The sequence below is a fragment of the Aptenodytes patagonicus genome, chromosome Z (genome assembly GCF_965638725.1).
Source record: "Aptenodytes patagonicus chromosome Z, bAptPat1.pri.cur, whole genome shotgun sequence".
In the NCBI taxonomy this organism is placed as follows: Eukaryota; Metazoa; Chordata; class Aves; order Sphenisciformes; family Spheniscidae; genus Aptenodytes; species Aptenodytes patagonicus.
Window position 1 is genome coordinate 77,793,070 of NC_134982.1, and position 19,310 is coordinate 77,812,379.

Below are 19,310 nucleotides of genomic sequence, written 5' to 3' on the forward strand. Positions count from 1 at the left end.
TTGCAGATTATTCATGATATGTGAAAATTCACGCTTTGAGATAACTAACCAAAGAAATGTACCTCAAGGACTTTTTAATATGCCTTCAGGACACGTAAGGAAGATCTGAAAAGCGCTCAAAAATTTTTTTTTTTAAATTCACCCAGGAGTGAGGGAATCTCGTTTTTCTCAGTAGTGATTAAACTAGGCTGATCCATGGTTATTTAGCGACATTACAGAAGTCAAGGAAAATTTTACAATTAACTACAAGGGGACAAACATTTAATAGTGTTACCTAAAACTCAATCTTGGTTTCTTAATTTTTTTATACCTGACTGAATAACCAGTATTTTTGACAAAAGCAAGTTTTTCATAAAGCTTCAAATACTTCATACACTAGCAGAGTATACCAGCAGAGTACAACACCAGCAGAGTATACAACATTTCACAAGAAATTTCTCACGTGTAAGAGTTCTGCTATCACAGATCTCTTGCAAAACCAGATGTGCTCCAACACGATATACTTCTGACATTTTTTAAAAAAGTAGACTATCAGGGGAAAAAAAAGTATTGTCAGTGACCCTTCATATCATCTTTATAGCTTATAAGCCTAATATAGCTACTATACACAGAAGTGTGTAACACAGACTAGATTTTAACACCTCTCCACATGATCTCTCAGTGCAAACACTGAGGGTAAACTCAGTGGTACAGTTTTTGGCATATCGTTCCACTAGACTCGTGAAAGGCTATTTACACGACCATTATGTCCACAGATTGCAATGAAGATGAATAATTAAGCCTTTAAGTCAACAAACCAGACTTCTTCACTTGTTCCAGTATCTCCTTTCCTAGCCTGGAATCTTTTTTCTGTTTTATGCACAATATTATTTTTCACCAGCCCAACCAGAGATTGATCTTCCTACCCCTTCAAGAACATGTTTGTGAGCAAACTGTTTGTGAAACATGCTGGATTGTCACCCTTGAACACTGGATTCCTCGTTCCACACATCTTCTGCACAAACAGCATCAATGCAAAATAATCCCTTTGTTAAAGGATCTGCCTCCTTGTTACTTAACACTTAGATATCTTGCAATTATTGCCAGCAGAAGGTAACAATGAGTTAATCTTGGCAATGCAATACTACGTGTGGTCTTCACTGTGATTTTAGCCAACGTTATTCCTTGGGGGAGGTGAGAGACAGATACAGGGAAGGGAACACCACACTTATTACATGCCTCAGCATCAGACATGTGTTCTGTCATTTACAGAAGCACTGTACCTTATCTTGAATGTAATGGACCATTTCAGGGAAGGAAGGCATCTGCTTCCCAGAACTCTCCTTTTCATTTTTACCAGGAAATGTTCTCAGTACTCGCTGGGCTTCTCCATGTACCTCCTCCCGCCTTTCAGAAGAAAAGATGAGAAACAGACGTTATTTGCACAGAACAAATGGCCTTTAATGAGCAATAAGATATCTCGGGAAGCTGGGGGAGAGACAACAGTTTTTAAATGAGAAGTGTTTTTTTTTTTTAAAAAGAAGGGGAAAAAAGCTTGCATTAGAACTTCTAACAATTTGTTTATTTTATAGAGGGGGAAGAAAAAGGATAGTGATGAGTGGCCTCTGCAAAACAGTCTGGATCAGCCCACTTCTGCTCCTCTTACATCCTGCTAGTGTTCACCACCAGTTCCTAGTTCCCACATTCTTGTTTCCTATCTGCTCCTCCTCCCAATCACTTCCTATATTAGGCTTCAGCTGACACCTATCAGGTTTATCACTATCTACTTAGCAGAAGATCAACTCCTGAAACAGTGCTGACACTGCAATGACAGAGCAGTTTGTTGCAATCGATCTTTTTAGCTTTCCTTAGTTACACAATAGCTACTCACATCAAAAATCGAGCAATTAAAGTAAGTTGGAAAAAAACCCACCACTTAAATTGCAATAACAGAAAACTGCAAATGAAATTATTACTGTAATTTAATGAGTCAACTACTCCTCAGCAGGGAGTAGCAACTCTCACAAGTGCATGCTCCTGACTCTTTGCAAATACAAGCTAAAAATAGAGTGATAGAATTTGCCAGGAAAAAATAATTTCTAGCCACTGTAAAGGTGATTTCAGTTAATGCATTTTTACTTTGCAATTGGTTATTAACATGAAGTGCTTTAGTGACAGCAGTTCATCTGAGACAAGAAAAAGAACCCAAGCCAAAGACTACCATAAGGCACAGTAACAGTGCTCCACAGAACTGCCAAGAATGCCTCTATGTAAAGGTTAATTTCCAAATTATCATACTTGATTTTCAGTGAGTGAGTTTTTATGTACATACATACACACATATATATGCATTCATATTTCATCCAAATATGTATTGGATGCAAATATATATATATGTGTGTGTGTGTATACATATATGAAAGTAACTTGAAAAGAAAAACAACTTACGGGTCTCCTGCAGCTAACAGGAGTAAGTATCTGGAAGGGATATGATCTGGAGGGAATACTGTGCTAGCAAATTTCACAGCCACTTGACGTACTTGAACTTCAGGCTTAAAGAGAACAGACACAAACATATGGTTGAGTTTTAAATGAACACACTGATGACCTGCACTCACCACTTGTAAATCATCAGTCACCTGTTTTGTCCTCTGGTACCAACATGACTCAAAGAGTTTAGACATTTTGAGACACTGTTCTTGCTAACTCTTCATATGGCAGGAAATGGGGAAAAGAAAAGCTAGCTTCTCATATATACACAAGTGGAGAACGAAATGCTTAAAGACGTGCACATTTTTGGGAATCATAAATCAGGGTTATCGCTAATTCTTAGACATCTGAACTGCCCCGCCCAGGCAGTTTTGAAATGAAGAACGACATACATCATCAATCCACACAAAACAGAGCTGCGCTTAAGGAGCAGCACAGCCAGAGGTGGAAAAGAAACATTAGCTTAGGGTGGTCATTCTCTCTGCTGGGTTCAGATAGTCTCAAAATGGTATTGCCTGGAAACCTAGATCGCTCAGCACCGAGGCAAAAGAATCATCAGCATGAAAACAGTCTCTTACACAGTTACTAGCGCAACCACTAGAAATACATATACCTCTGCAGTCACCCTGAGTACCCATGCAAACAGAGTATACAAAACCCACTCTTTCTGAAAACCCAGACCTCTGGGGAATTCTGAACACAAACAAGATACTCAGTAAAGTAAGAGAGTCAGTGAAGTGCGGTTTCCTCTGGATTAGTGTCTCAAGGCTGAGTTCCTGGGGAGGTTTCCAGGTGCCTTATCTTAGAAATCACAGAGCACACTGAAATCCCCACTTAGCAGTGAACAATCCTTTCTAACTAACTCTTGCTTTCACAAAGCATTTCACAAGATACTGTCCTTGAAGCATCTACTTCTCAAAGTTTTCTTAGGAGGAGACTATGAGAAACATACAGCGCAATTGCAACGGCTTTGTTTTGTTGCTGAACAGAACACAAATAGAAAACTGCATTGTCACCCTTCTTGCAGCCACTGTACCACATTAAAAATATTTCATCTGAGCATACACACCCGCCTTTCTCCCAGACAGGCCAATACATTCAGTAAGAAAAGGGAGACCTGTTCCAAAAGTATACAACAGGAAATGTCAGGAAACAGGAAAACAATGAATAGCTCTTTTTTTAAGGCACTTAATTTTGACTCCACTAAAAATACCTTTATTAAATAAGAAGCTACAAGAGCTTCCATCAGGGTACGCTGGGCTCCTTCCAAGTTACTGTATGCTCCAACCATCATAGACAAGGCCTCCTGAATGGCAAGTCTAGTATCAGCATCTTCCTGCAGTACAAAACCAAGAGTTTTCACTTTACAGTGTGCAGTGACAAGAATTAAGCAAAACCAGCACAAAATATTAAGGATTTCCCAAAGCCCCGTCAGCACCCACCTTGCATAAAGCTTCAAAAAACTGCTGTACCAGTGCTATATCCTTGGTAAAGAGCTGAGGCATTCGGCTGAAACAAGGTAGTTTAATTCATTATTTTTTTTGTTTTTTAAATGGAAATGCTTCACATTTCATTGGTCTTCCCCTCATCCCACACTTTAACTGTCAAACAAAACAGATCCAGCACAGAAAGTTTGCTCTATCTTATCCATTCCCACCATGGAGCAGCACCCCGCCCTTAACATAGTTTGGAACGTGAGATATTCTATGGACAATCACTTAGAGCACCAGCACACCACTGAACATACCACTTGTCTAGCTTCAGGCCCTCTGGTCTTTGCTGTACATTCCTTAAATTTATGTTTCTGGCAATGCAGAAAGTAGAACCATTTCTTAAATTCTATGCATAATTCATGAGCTGCCATTAATCACTGCTAGAGAAGCTATCAGCTAAAAACATACTTCTTTTTACACCTCTGGAGATGTCACAAGAAGAATGCTTTTCTCTGCACTGTACACTCAATTGCAATATTGGCAGGTGGCATAAAGCTTGCTGCTGATAAATTAACAGATTACTCTGGAAAAATTATTCCATGTCCCATTGCTTAAATGGTGCTTCAGTTACCTGGAGAGCTTTCCAACCGCTGAATATGCCATTGACAGCAGTTTTGAATCCTTGAATGATAAAACAATAAATATAATTCAGCAAAAGCACAAATAAAGGCATATGTTTTATAATTAAACATTTACTTTAAATCCTGTCTTCAATGTGCTCAAACAGGCTTTCATGGACAAAGAATCCTGGAACATAAAACAATCGTATCCAAGAATAAAAGCATTACATAGGAACAGAAGGAGCATGCTTTTCCACCAAAAACAGAAAATTACAAATGGTGACAAAATGTGAATCTCCCTTCTGGTCTCAGCTAATCGCATTTTATTTCAAGAGAGACAGCTAAGGAGATTCAGCAAGTATATGAAACAGTAGCAAAGGGACAGAAACCTTCCACTGGCCCTAAACAGCAGCTTTACACAAAGGAAGCTGTTTGCACAATGGATCCTGCACATGACCGATGCAGCACATTTATATATGTGCTTACTTCCTCCTGAACACTCCTTTTTCATGCCCTTCCCAATGGCAGGGGAGGCCCACGTGTTCAACACCAACTCAGGCCAGAAGGTCACATCCAACAGTTCAAATGAACCAGCAAGAAGATCAAAGCTGCAGAAGAGGAGGTCTGCAACATCAGCCCTTTGTAAGATACATGTAGGAGTATCACGGGGAATTTGCCTTCCGAAATGGGACTGGAAATACTCTTCAGGCCAGACTGGCATTTGCAGGTCTGTTTGTAACACCCTTCCCATAGCAATACCATCCCTGGACAGACAGGATGGAAGGTATTACAAGCAGGCCTATACAGCAGGCCTATACACAATGGGGTATATGCCTGGAGCTGAGGCCCCTGTGTGCTCCAGAGTAATGAGTAACAGCAGCTAGATGCTACTCTGGCCTCACTCTTTAGATTACCAACACTATTATTTCCTGAGACTTTGCAAATAATGTCCAAGCACCTATCCATAGCTGTTAAACAAATAAAACGGTTTTCCTATATAGCCCTTTAAAGCATTTGCTTCTCTTCCAAAAAAATTTCTTAAAAAGTATCCTTTGATAGCCATCTCAGACAACTACAAGAAAGAGATTTATCAGTTTCCATCATAAAGGTATTTGTCTTTTGCTTGTATTCATATGAAGAATTATAGCTCTATAGTAAAGAACCTTTCAGCTTACCTCTTTGTATTCATTGATCAGCTTTGTAAGTCCATTTAAAAGCATTGGGCCTAATGGCTTTATTTTACTTTCTGGACAACTGCAATTAGAGACACCAACAAACACAATATTATCTTTTGCATCCCTTAAAAGTATCTTCTCTCAGTATCACTTTTTCTCAACTTTGTTAAACTGAAAAATTACAGCTTAATGTGTGCAAGCGTGCGCGCACACACACACAGAGATTTCAGGATTAAGGAAAAAACCCTATTTTCTGTGAGTTTTAGCACTCTTTCTTTGCCCTTAGTTCAGTTATATATTTAGTAAACAGAGTGGCTTCTAGGCAAATAGCTAAAAAACACTGTGCTCACTCTGAATTACTTACATGACACAAATATGATGCACAAACTGTAAGGACAGACTTCTCAGTTTTGCATTTGTGTTTGCACCAAAGAGTCCATCATAAACCACCTGGCCAAAAGGAATAAAGAGCAGATCAGAAAGTGTCTGGCTTCACTTTCAAAGGTTTTCTAATCCCCCTTCTTTAAACACTGTCATCAGTAACAGTGCTCCCCTCCCCTAAGTACTAATGGAACTGTATTATCAAGCTCATCAGGAAGAGCAGCTCTGGAACATAAGCATTACCTGAATGTTAGCTGGGAATGTTTCTGCAGCTTGCCTGGATCGCAGAAGATGAGGAACTATCTTTAATTTAACACGGGTGCTGACTGACTCTCGTTTCATTTCTGGTTTCAGAACAGATCCCTGTCAGAAACAGAGTAGAATTAATATAGTGCATCTTTGGACAGCAGTACTTTTAAGTTAGCTAAATTACCTTCTACTGCAAATCAGAACACACTGGGACAGAGAAAAAAATTATTCAATAGCAAAAGTGTTCGGTGAAAGCATAGGTCAAAGGAACTGATAGATTTAAGAAATACATATATGTCTTCTCCAAATAAAATAAGGCAACTAAAATTACAGCTTCAGAAATTAAGCAGGTATGCAACTCTGAAGGCAAATCTTACCTCCTTGGTTTTCAGTGGTATATCCCCAAGATACACTTTATACATTTTATTGATGATAGCAGGATTGTTCCAGTCAATTAAACTAAAGAAAAAAATACGTTGAACATGTTATCATTCTGACCTTTGATTATTTTTAAAATACGTGTTTTACAGCATTTCACATTATATTAACATTCTTCCCAGAGTTTTAATACGTCTAGTTTGACTTCTCATCACTCCTCCCACATCCACATAATATATAATCACAAAGAATGCGAAGTGATTACAAATTTCACCTACAAATTCCGACAATATAATTCCAAATAATATGTGAGAAACCTACATGCTCCCTTCTCTCCCACTGAAACAAGACATATAGATCATGGTAGTCTACTGATTGAATACAGAATGGTTACCTGTTAACAAATTTCCCCACATTCTTCAACCTTTGGTGCTTTGAGATTTCAATAGAGAAGAGGGTATTTTTCATTCTAGGACTATTTAATCTTGGTCTCTCAGACAAACCTGTCTGCCCACGATAACCATCTAATGCTAGCTATTGATGAGACTGTTCGGAACACACACATACCCAAAAAACACCCCACAGAAAACAAAAAGTTAAGCATGCATGCTTCAAAAAAGTGGAGACACAACCGCCTCTCTTTCAGTAAAGCAACTGATTTTCAAACAAGTGAGCTGTGAAGAAGCATGTATTTCTTATAAAAGACATTTAAGACTCCATATTAACATGCATTTTGTCCACACATGTATTTTGCTCTCCACGCAAAGAATACCAATACAAAGGGAAAGATGAGACAAGCAGCAAAGGAGAGACTGCCTTCCTTAACCAGGCTGTCGTCACTTACTAGAATCATCTCCCCTGCCACAATTGAAGCACATGAATAGACTCGAATGGAGAAGGTTTCACATTATGTATATGACTCCAAGTTAAATAGTCCTACACTTCTAGTAATACAGAAGCCACCTACACATTTCAAAGGCAGGCGCCTCTCGCTCCAAATCTCCTACATGAGCCAGCAAACCTCACATGATCAATGACTCAGCAAATAGTACCAACAGCAATTACTCTGGCCTCTTGATGGGTTAAAGACAGAAGCATTGTCTTTAGATGACAAAAGGTGGGCTGCAGACGAGCAAAAGCTTTAATAATGCAGAAAACAGTGGCTGCCAAACTTCCTAGACTATGGTCCACTTCACAATTACAGTCTCTTTACTCCCTTAATAAATTGAATGAAAGTATACTTTCCTGGGAAAGACAATATAGATAAGCTGACCAGCTGTGAATCAGTTACTAAGGCCTTATTGACCATTGATGATCCACAGAGGCAGTTTGGAAACGAAAGAGTAAGAAAATTGCTCAAAAGCAATACCAAAGATGATTGAAAACAGACAGCTAAAGCTGTCAGCTCCGGAGCCAAATGATGTTCCCAGCTGCAAGACTGTCACACCATTCCCAGCCCCAACTGAATACATGGCAGCTTCACAGGTACGCAGGGGACTGCAGCCTTTCTCCTTTCAGATCACAGTCTCTGGAGCACTACATTAATTGCAGCTAGCTTTGTTAGAAACACTAGCACCATCTTTTCCAAACATCCAAACTTGTACCTTTGTTTGCTCTTTAGTTCAAGGTCTGCTGCAGTGGCAACACTGTGTCTTGTGTCACTGGAGGCTACAACCAGGTGTATAACAGCTTCAAGTTCTGGCACTTGCTCAGCTTCAATGAACTTCACTATCCCCAGCTTACACTGTTCAACAGTGGGGAAAGAAAAGGCAGTGTTACTGACAAGAAAGCATATGTTGCAATAACCATAGCAGTTCAGCTGTCTGAAATGATAGCTTCTGCTTCCTAAGGAGAAGTTCACATGCTCTCCATCTCTTTAGCAGCGCCCTCCTCTTGCCTCCTGTCAAAGCAGTCACCTGTGGCAAAGTATCAGCATTACAATGAGGGACACTGCTACTTCTCTGCTAAAAAGGGACACTTCATCAATGTAAGAGAGTTTTGCAACCTTACTATCTTTAGGAGGAAAACACAAGAGTAGGCTGCAGTCGTGGTTCCTTCCTAACAAGCTCTGAGAACTGCTGGCACCTCCCACCCCATCTCACCATTGCAAAGTTCCTTATGTGAAGTCCCTCAATAAATTCCCTCAGGGCAACTAAAGACCCTGTCAGAATTAGTTATGTATTTTCCCTCTGGCCTTCTGTTCCTCTGTCTGTAGCCATCCTTGTTACCACCCCTAGCTCACTGAGGACTAGACCTGCAGTTGCAAGTACCTGTTCTAGCAGCTCTGGTGTCCATGGGCTATCTCCAATTACCCTTTTGGCTGCATAAAAGCTCATCCCTGGAGGCGGCTGAGGGATTCCAGGACCTCCCACGCTACTCGATGAAGAGCCCTGGGCTGACGGCATGGTTGGTCGACTCTGAGATTCATTCAATACAAACCTAAGCAGGTGGGAAAGGAGTTTCATTAGAGGCTTTACCAATCCACATTGCCAGCTGAATTAGATGCTGGAATGGAGGAATAAACATAACCTGTCCTATTTCACATATTCTTCTTTAATTAATCCCATGACTCTGACATAAGACAGAATTTTACTCGGTTGAGACTCGGCTACCGGTTATCCCAGCATATTCTGCAAGAGCCGTAACGATCTCATTATAACTGAAAACAAACCTCAGTTAGGAAAGGGAGGGGTCCACTGGCATTTCTGAAAAGAGTTATCTCAGGTTACGAACCAGAAAGAATGATCTCTTTTGTATTAGAAGTGAATACTCAGACAGCACTACATTTGAGAAACTTGTACTAAAAGCTTTAACAACTTTTGTACGATTTCTGTGAAAAACGCAAACCTAACAAGGGAAATAATGAAGCATATGCAACATGATGAAGTGGCAAGAAACAATCCTTGATATAAAAAATAATTAAGTAAGATAGTGTCTTGGAAAATGGCAGTTTTAGTACCGGGCAGGGAAGGAAAGCAAAAACCATACAGGTTAAGTTTACAGATCTTAGTCTTTTGGGAGACTGGCTAGTCTAGCTGCCCCATGCACATCTCCATACTCTCACAAAAGCCACTCCACCTCTCCCTGTATCCTTGGAAGCTGGTGAACACATGAAGGCATCAAAATTGTAGTGCAGAGACCGACAAGAATTATTTTGCTCCACTCAGCCATAATCTGTTCCGCATTCAGCACACAGGCAACAAAAGGAAGTAAACAGTCTCAACAATAAGGATAAACATTCATCCCAAGTCTTATTAGTTAAAACTTTAAACACTTGAACTTGATTATGAGCTCTAAGCCCAATAGTTAGGCTTTCTGGTTGTTTTACTGCATACAGACTGGCAAGGCTAATTCACAACTGGGCAATGACAGAGCAAGTTCTACCAGGCATAACTTAGCTGTAAACAGCTGCAAACGGTCTCACCACAGGGAGCAAGACTTTAAGAGACACACATCCAGAGCCGCAGGCTATCTGAAGACACTCTCTGAGCACCTTCTGGAAAGAAAATGAAACCTTCACCCCTACCCCCATGGTCTCTCTCGAGTATTTAAAAATTGTCATGCTTGGCCAGAGTACAAAAGCATGGAAGGAAGTGAAGTCTCATGGCAAAGCCTGACTTCTTCTGCTGAAGCTACAGCCACAGCTGTAGCGTGGGGGTGAAGCTAAGAGCATAAACCTGGGCAAACTGAAGAGTGTGAGCTGTGAACAGAGGAGCAGGCTAGGCATTTTAAACTATAAGCTGCATGACTCTACACACTCAAATGGTAAGGCAGTGGCCCCCAAAACATCTGATGGGAGCATGGCCTCCAGCAAAGCTACATGGAGAAACATCACATGCTCACTATTTTAAAAGTCATTCCTTCAGGTTAATCCACTTGGGTGAGCAAGAGTTAGGTGCTCAGAATAATCTTACGGGAATCAATGAACCATCAGAAAACAGAAATGTTTTCTACTGTTAAAATTATTTCTATTTTTTTTCAAAGAAAAAGCTCCCCTAGCAATACAAAGACACTAAAAAAGTTAGTGGAAAATAGATTTTGAGAAAGTATTGATTTTAAACACTAGAAGATTTCTAACAAGCAGTGATCAGTAAATTCAAGTTGCTCTGTAAATCATTCTTGCTCTCAGAAACAGTGCTCACACCAAGACATGCCATTACAGTTAAAACATTTTTCATCAGAAGACAGATGAAAGACAAATCTTGTTATTAAAGGTTCAGTTCTGGAAAGCGTGAGTTTTCAGAGATTATGCTTGCTTATGACCTTGGAGGAATAAGCCTTGAAACTCAACTGCAGGAAGATGAGCACCCATTTTGATCTGGCTTCTATTTTAAAGGTTTTGTTATTTAACATATAGCTCACGTCTCATAGCTTCACTTTGATCCCAAAAGAGGTCAAGGACAGAACAGCATAACACCTAATTAAGTAGACAAAAGACCTTTTGTTAAATAAGGAAGATGGTGATCCCATTCTTAAAATTAGGACCCTGCTTTGTATCTTACTGAAACATGTAACTGGTTTCATTCGAGCTAGGAAATAACAGCATATTTTAAATGAGTTTCCAAGGGTGCAGTTTGTAATGTTCCACACATAAAGAACACATCAGTACTAGAGAAGACTGGTATTAACTCTTACTTACCCATAAGGCATAAGAAGAACATCCAACATAAAGTCCAAAAGCAGCTGTACAGTCTTTGGTTTTTCAGCAAGATTAAATGGAGAAGCTGCTGCTTTCAGTGGTTCAGCAGGGTATTTCATGTGAAAAAGGGTTGGTATTAGAAGATGCATTAGGCTGAAAAACAATTATATTTACTGCAACCATTTTAAGAAAACCACACCTGTTTATTCTTAACATTCAAGAGAGAAACCTTTAACAACAAACCTGGTCCTTAACAGCAAAAAAAATTTTAACAGAAGTTAAACTGATTCACAATCCAGGGGCCTCTATTTGCCACCTGATGTACTTAAAAATGGAAGGCAGATAAGAGTTATGTGTTCAATGACCTGGTTGAAAGAAGTGTTGAAGTGGGAAGCATTTCACTTCTTTGTCAATAGCACTTGTTAAAATTTTATGAAGCCTCATGGCACAAAGATAAATTAGGATTTGCACCTAAAATAGAACATATATGTCTGCGTTCATGCACACACACACATCTGGAGAGATAAAGTCACTGCCTTTGTCCAGACTTTTAATGTTTTGTAATTGTGCCACAAAATACTGTCTAGGACTGTCTCATCCATCTGAGTCTGCCTAGAGCAGAAGTTGATCAACACTGTTCAGCTTCACCAAAGAGTGCACACAGACAAATACATTGATTATATACCAGCATAGCCAGATTTCCCAAAGCTCTCATCACTCATGTACTTGCTTTTCGGACAGGGCAAAACCATGGCCCCAGAGAAAACAATCAAGTATTTTCACACTGATCTCATGAACAGAAGCAAGATTTTACTGCAAGACCTTTCAGTAAGGTCATTTTAAAAATACCTTTACACTGTCACAGTGATGTAGAGTGAATGAAGATATGGTTTTAATGCCATTTTCCAGTGCCAGCATGGTGGAAACCCATCTCAACGTAAATAAGAAGCAGGTCCATAATTAACAGTTTTCTACAAGTTCTTAGCACACAGCAGTTTCCAACTTCCATCTTTTTTTATTTATTACAACTTAGTGTTTCAAGTGAGTAGGAGTTTTGGTTCTCTCACAATTTAGAGTGGCCAATCTGAGACATTTACTGCTGTTCCTGTTGCTGGACAGAGGATATTTACTGAAGGTCTGGCCTTAAGCTGGAAACCAGAATCTGAAAAAGATGGATGGAGAATATGGACAGGCATATCCACCGTAACACAGGCCTCTTATCATACAGGGAGTCTGCTGCTGCAGACCCTATATATTATTACAACATTAGACTATATGCATTCTTTGTATCACCCAATCTACTGAATTGCTGACCCAAATTGTACAAGCCAAGAACATACTAAGCAATGAAGATATCACCAAGGAAAAAAAATCTTTTAACAACAGATGCAAATTATTTTACTAAAACGATACCAACAGAATTCACTCCAAGAATAAGCAGTTATACCTGTCTTGCTGTGGTTGAGGTTTCCCTTCCATTGCAGTGAGAAGCGTTGGAGCCAATTCACATTGTTTTTCCACAGGCAGACGGGGGTATCCCATCTTAACATAAATTATGGTAAAATTCTAAAGGAGTAGAAAAAGCACACAGTGTTGCAACAGTGCAAAAGAAGTATCTGTTATTTAAACTCTTCTTGTATGTTGCGTTATGTAATTGAGTGTTGGAAACAACATATATTTTGGAAGACCAATTTCTTAATTCTAAGGCTCATCGGACTGACAGCTATTAAAGGGCAGGCTCAGCCAGACGTACTCAGAAAGGGTTTTCTGAGTAGGTCTTGCTGAGCCTCCACTTTAAAAGGAGGAAGACAACAATGCAAAAAACCCTCTCTAGCTTCTCTTATTCGCTGCCAGTTTCACCAAAAGCAGCTTTACCTGAGCAACAGCTTCAAGGAAAGCAAGTGTAATGTTCTCACTTACCTATTTCTGAAATAAAATAGAAAGCAATATTGAATAAATACAAAATCAGCAGCGTAGGCAAGGTTTCTCTTTAAAATGTGTTTCTAAATCATCATAATTAAAAGCTGCAAATGCAATCCAGAGTCCACTGAATACTGGACTATCTAACCGCTATCATGTTGATCCAAATCCAGCCAAGAACTGTAGAGATAAGAGTTATGTGTTCAATGACCTGGTTGAAAGAAGTGTTGAAGTGGGAAGCATTTCACTTCTTTGTCAATAGCACTTGTTAAAATTTTATGAAGCCTCATGGCACAAAACAACATGCATCACTCAGCTATATGAATGAAAACAGATTTTTGACATGGCCAGCCAGAAGCACAATTTATGTCAAGTTTGTCTTCATACAAGATGGTTCTTTTACTGCTCTATGGAACACATGCACTCCAGAAGCCCTTGGCCATTTCGAAAAGGTGAACTCCGGATAATCCCACTTACTTAAAAACAATCTGAGATTACTTCTATGTTACTGCTGTTTAAAGTCTAAATATTTCTCCATCAGCTTCTAAGATGCTTTGTTTTCCATTTATGCTACATATGACTGAATAGTCAAATGAGAAGGACAGAAAGTTTCACTCTGATTTCACCACTTTTTTTCATGATGGTGACTTGCAATAGATCTACCACAGTTGAAATGAAAACCGTCCCATAGTTTCACAAAAACATTTTTAAACTATTTTTCCCTTTTAAACTACATTGAATGAAACCATCTAGTAAAGTTTCCCCATCTACAAAATAAGTTTTTTTTCATCTTTTCTTCTTCAGCTAAGAAACCTAAACCTTTTGTGACCCTAAAGCCACAAAAAAATACAGGTTCTCATGTGTTCACAGAAATATACATTTTTTAAGCAAGACTCTGATCCTGCATGTATCGGGTTAAGGATTAGTAGCTGCTTGCAAAATGGAGCTTCTAACAATGAACAGACCCTCTACAATACAAACAATGACAATTCATGCATTCATGAAATATCAAGAGTAATTATCTTAGTGTAGCTGCTTTATGAAACTAAGTTTCACCCACATCAGACTATTAGTTTAAAAAAATCTTTTAAAACATCAACCTCATGACAATAACCTACTTGCTAGGAAAACTGACAGAGCTAAATACAGGAGCTTTAAAGAATATTCTGCTTGTTAGAAGTAAATCAGCAACTATTCTTGGAAGAACAGACACTTACAGTGACAAACGACACTGCAGAAGGATCTTGATACTGAACTAGCAATGTCTCAACTGGAAGCTGAATTTTTGGACGACTTTTGATGCGCTTATTCAGATGAACCAGCAGCTCCATGACCTGACAGGAAGAAAACAAAAACTTGAAAGAACCACCATTAATTTTACTACTTCGAACTCCACACATCACTCTCAGTCCACTAAGCAGGCCTATTATAAACAGATCAGGCCTGAGCTTCCTGATTATTTAATAATTTATTGTATTATCTTGAAACCACTCTGACATGTCTCAAGTCACTGTTAAGACAAACACATAAAAAGTCCCAAACCATGCCACAACCAATAACCTCCATCAACAGAAATGTCAGGAAGAAATTATTATTGAGGATGACCAGTTCTTTCTACACAGTTGGTTACTATCCCTCAAAACTGAGCCTGGCTTGGAAATCTGCTATGCTGCTCTATCTTGTGGCTGTAGAGTAACTCCAATTCACGACACAGAACAAAAAAAGAAAGAAAAAACCCCCACCCATAATAAAGTTATCAAATAAGCATACGAAAACTATGTTTGGAGTGGAGCAAGACAGGACTGAAATCTTTCAGGCTAGAGGAGAAGCCAACAGGAGCCCTGTGAATGTCAGGCAGGAGCAATGTGCAGCCCTGCCCTGGGCAGGCAGAGCCCCGGCAGCGATGCCAATAGAGCCAGGCAGCAGCTCTGGGGGGATCGCCCTGGGCTTTGGTGGACAGCGAGCTGAGCATAGGCCAGAGTGCGTTGAAACAAGAGAGGTGCAGAGTGGTACTTTCTCATGATGAGGACTCTCAAGTAGTGGAACAGGGGCCCAGAGAGTTTGTGCAGTCTCTATCCTCGGAGGTTTTTCAAGACCTATCTTGATAAAACCTTCAGCATCCTGGTTGTAATGGACGCTGTTTTAAGCAGGAGGTTGGTCTGGAGACCTTCTGAGGTCCCCTCCAAGCTGAATCATCCCATGACTCTGCAATCCCATGAAGTAGTTTCTTAGCATAGCATCAGCAAAGTGTGATTTGTAAATCCGCTAAATAAGATACCATAACTGAATGGACGAACTTGAAAAACTAGAGAGAATCTCCACTCCGGAACAATGGTTTCTGAGAAATCAAACCGAACATCTGCATCTAGCTCACAAACGCTATCACATTCTCAGGCAAGGTGGTGCAAAAATGTGACATTAAATGGAGTCAGCTCAGCTCCAATAAAACCAGACAGAGCTAGTCCTAGATGCATGTTGACTTCAAGCAATTCAAGTCAAAAAGCCAGGGTGGGCACACTGTCCTGTGCTTTTGATGGCTCATTACCTTGGTCATAGTACGGTGACAAAGCAACTAAATTGCTGTCACTGAAGTTGGTCATGGGAACTGCAGAACCATATGCTTGCTGAGCTGCATATGAGCTAAGACATCATCCTTGCATCCATTTCATGACTAGGTATCAAACAAAATAATGTACAGATATAATCCAGAGAAACTGCATAGCTGACCACAAGCATGTGATTGAGGCCAGAGATAAGCTGACAAACTAAGTAATGCTGGCAACTATCAAATTTTGCTGTTGCAAAATTATTGTAACAGCAGTCACAAATTCCTATTATTTTAGAGAGGAAAATATCTGCACACACTTTTTTGTGAGGGAAGAAAAGCATACACGTATGACAACAACAGACTTTGAGGAACCTGTTCAAATTAGCCATAGTGCCTGGTGTAAAAAGACATGACTGGATTTGGGTATGTGTGAGGGTTTAGCTAACGTCCTGCTTCTCTAATCATTAATATCAAATCAGTGCACTAAGGATCTCATCCAGCAGTACTCATCTGACCTGAATCAGGCAAATGTCTGCGCTTCCGAGTACGACTGCCTCTTGTATTTTTGCTGGCTTCACATGGGCTACATAAAGTGACACAGTATCCAGTCTGGCACAAATGCTGCCCAGTGCATCAATACTTCTTGGAGCACATCTGAAGCAGCAGAGTGAATTTACCCTGGATTAGTTCTTTGTGTGACACTGCTAGGGTAACTGATTTGGTAGAAGACATCCTAGAGTTGAATTTAACTCATCTGTCAAACTGTGGCCTGAAGAGGCCTTTTCAGAGTAAATGGATTAAGAAGGTATAGGCATTGCAAGCTTATCCGCATATCTAGACTACATCCTAGATCTGAAAATGCATGAGGACAATCAGTTCAAATTACTGAATGAGGCAGTAATATCGACCTAACAGTCATAAAATTACAGGCAGGGATAAGACCAACAAAGCAGTATGTTAAGGCAGCAGGAAGAAAAATGGAATTTTAATTTCCCCTTTCCATTCTAGGAGTACAAGCTTGAGAAGAAAGTTACGTCTGGGGAGTCAGAGTAAAATTAGAGTGTAGTCAATCCATCTGGTGTACTGAACGAACTACACTGTGCTTCTGAAGTTGGGTGAAAGGAAGTCCTTGGACAACTGTATTGATCTACGCTTTGGCAGCATACTGGCCACACCCAGATGTTCTTTTTTACTCTTATACCTATACTATCAAAAGCTACACTGTCAATTCAATTAAAATGGTGTAAGTTTTCAAACCACAATTAACTATGTGGGCACACTGTTTTTTGCTGTTGTTGTTTTGGGTTTTTTTTTAACCACTACAATAATTGCAGGAGAGAGACATGACACGGGATGGCAGAGTTCTGTCACTGCCTACAGTCAGTCACCGGGTGAATAAAGAGTTTGTCCTTCTCTTTCCATTCTATTTCACCTCCTTTATTAGCCTTTATTAGATTAGTTTTCCAGTCGCCTGTGTTCATATGCTTTTGTTTTACTTACATTGCCTTAACATGATTTTGAGGCTGGAGTTGAACAATAGGTGCATTCTTTGCTGTCCACCAGCCAAAATTAACACTGGGAAGCTAGGTATTTGTGTTTAAAAGTCATTAGCATTTGAAAATGCATCAGACTTCTTACGACATTTTCCCACCACATTAACGGCAAAGTGACAGCAAGCAGAAGATTGAAAAGCTGAGTTCTGATGTACGTAACAGAAAAAGGCAGTGTGCACGTTGAACAGATTTACTTGCAGGTTATACACCCCACAGTAAATCTTCATTGATGTTCATTAGAATAAAAAACTGACAGTCTTCCCCTCCCCTCTGTCTCACTGATAAATTATTTTGCTATGTAAAAAATACCAAACAAACAAACAAATCAACCAACACATACAGAGCCTTCTTGTTACGTTTTGAATTTATTATGAAAACAGAATACTGAGAGAGTCAACTTCCCTTCACTGATATGGCAAGAGCAGAATTCAGGGTAATTTCCTTGATTGCAATGAATTTGACAAATACCAAGAAGTACAGGGAATTGCTGTAATTGCTTATATTGCCATCATCTTGTCTAGATAAAAATCTATAGTTTAAACACATAGAAGGAAGAAGAAGAAATGAGTTTTATTTCATTATTCATTCTAACACAAAAGCTACAATATACCGTAAGAATGCTGTGCAACTTTGAGGGGTCTTTTAAAATTTAGTTTTCAAAGGAGTAGTCCTCCCCCTTTCCTGAATCTCACAACACTCCAAGAAAACAGATAACAATTCCAGTTTATGGAAAAAATATCATATAAAAATACCCTAAGAAATTTCACTGACTAGTTGGATGCTTTTCTTCACAGCTTCAAGTGCACATGATAAGCAGGGATTCAGAAGAACCCTCCATGTGAGTTGGAGTATCTGTCCTTCAGCACAGTGGAGTGGCTTCACATCTATGGATCCACTTCCATGTGATCACTTCCAGGACCATGTTTTGTGCAGAACTTTTAGAAAAATCTGTGTTCTGGTTACTTGCAAGTTCTGAAATCTACTCATAAACCAGGTGAAGGTACGATCATTTCCCTACTTCTACAAGACAAAGAGGGGATTATAAAAAGCTTCTTTTCCACCACCACTCTCCAACAGTCCGTCTGCACTCTGCTCAGAAAGGTTCTGGTCCACCTCTATCACCAGACAGTTCTTTCTGATGAACTGCTGCAGGGACAAGAATTCATCCTTTGCTTTCTGATCCAGCTGCTCAAATCTCTCATATTCAGCTGCTGCTGCCCCATTTGCCTCTTCTTGGTCACATCCTCCTGGCAGAACAGGAAACACAAGCAGGTGTTCCTCTGCCTGAATCCAGACCAGGTCAGGCCTCTTCTGCCGTTAACACTAGGTTTAGCGATGCCCTCACACAATCCTACAACTGCTGTTGCACAAGACTTGTGCAAGAACACAGGCCTGGGGACAAAAAACCTGCTAGTAAACAGGGTTCAGTTCCCTGCTACAGAAGGCAGCTACACCACTGAATTCCTTCATGTTCATATTAAACTCCATCTTCAACACTGTTTGGGGTCCTTGCCTGGCCACAGGGATAGGGGGAACGACCAGTACATGGTGTCAGGGAACTAGGGCCAGGCCCAGTAGCCCAGCAGAGGGGAGGCTGCTGCAGCTCCACACCCTGAGGTCCAACCAGGAGAGGCACAAATTCACCACTGGGCTTCACCACTAAAGACCCACACTTGCTCCTCCCCAAATCACCTAGGTCCATCCCTTTCCCTGCCTTTGGTTCCTCCACTAAACATGCCATTAGAAGGTTTGTGCAATCCCAAAATGCTCTTCCCCTGCATCTCACTGTGTCCACTACCCCTAGGTGGCACCCTCTCAGTCCCAAAGCTGTTCTGGCATTGACTCACCTTGATGGGTTTCATGTCCGGGCAGTGGGGCTAAGGCTCTCCTCAGACAGGCCTGGGAGGGACCTGGACAGGGTGTCCGTCCCCCTGAGTCCTTAAAT

General features: G+C 40.1%; 1 protein-coding gene across 3 annotated transcripts in view; it reads right to left on the reverse strand.

The window, feature by feature from the left end:
• Nucleotides 1–19,310, reverse strand: part of ECPAS (Ecm29 proteasome adaptor and scaffold) — a 68,959-nt gene that overhangs the window by 39,171 nt on the left and 10,478 nt on the right. For 2 of the 3 annotated variants that reach the window (XM_076362767.1, XM_076362766.1), the window contains 14 exons: nt 14,482–14,598; nt 12,792–12,910; nt 11,345–11,497; nt 8,976–9,144; nt 8,310–8,449; nt 6,705–6,786; nt 6,322–6,441; nt 6,062–6,147; nt 5,698–5,776; nt 4,534–4,583; nt 3,912–3,978; nt 3,683–3,805; nt 2,428–2,531; nt 1,263–1,386 (listed from right to left, as the gene is read on the reverse strand). In XM_076362767.1, the coding sequence (XP_076218882.1) occupies nt 1,263–1,386; nt 2,428–2,531; nt 3,683–3,805; nt 3,912–3,978; nt 4,534–4,583; nt 5,698–5,776; nt 6,062–6,147; nt 6,322–6,441; nt 6,705–6,786; nt 8,310–8,449; nt 8,976–9,144; nt 11,345–11,497; nt 12,792–12,910; nt 14,482–14,598 (1,533 nt within the window). Of the gene's footprint in view, nt 1–1,262; nt 1,387–2,427; nt 2,532–3,682; nt 3,806–3,911; nt 3,979–4,533; nt 4,584–5,697; nt 5,777–6,061; nt 6,148–6,321; nt 6,442–6,704; nt 6,787–8,309; nt 8,450–8,975; nt 9,145–11,344; nt 11,498–12,791; nt 12,911–14,481; nt 14,599–19,310 lie in introns of those variants that run through there. The other variant, XM_076362768.1, reaches the window with a different exon arrangement.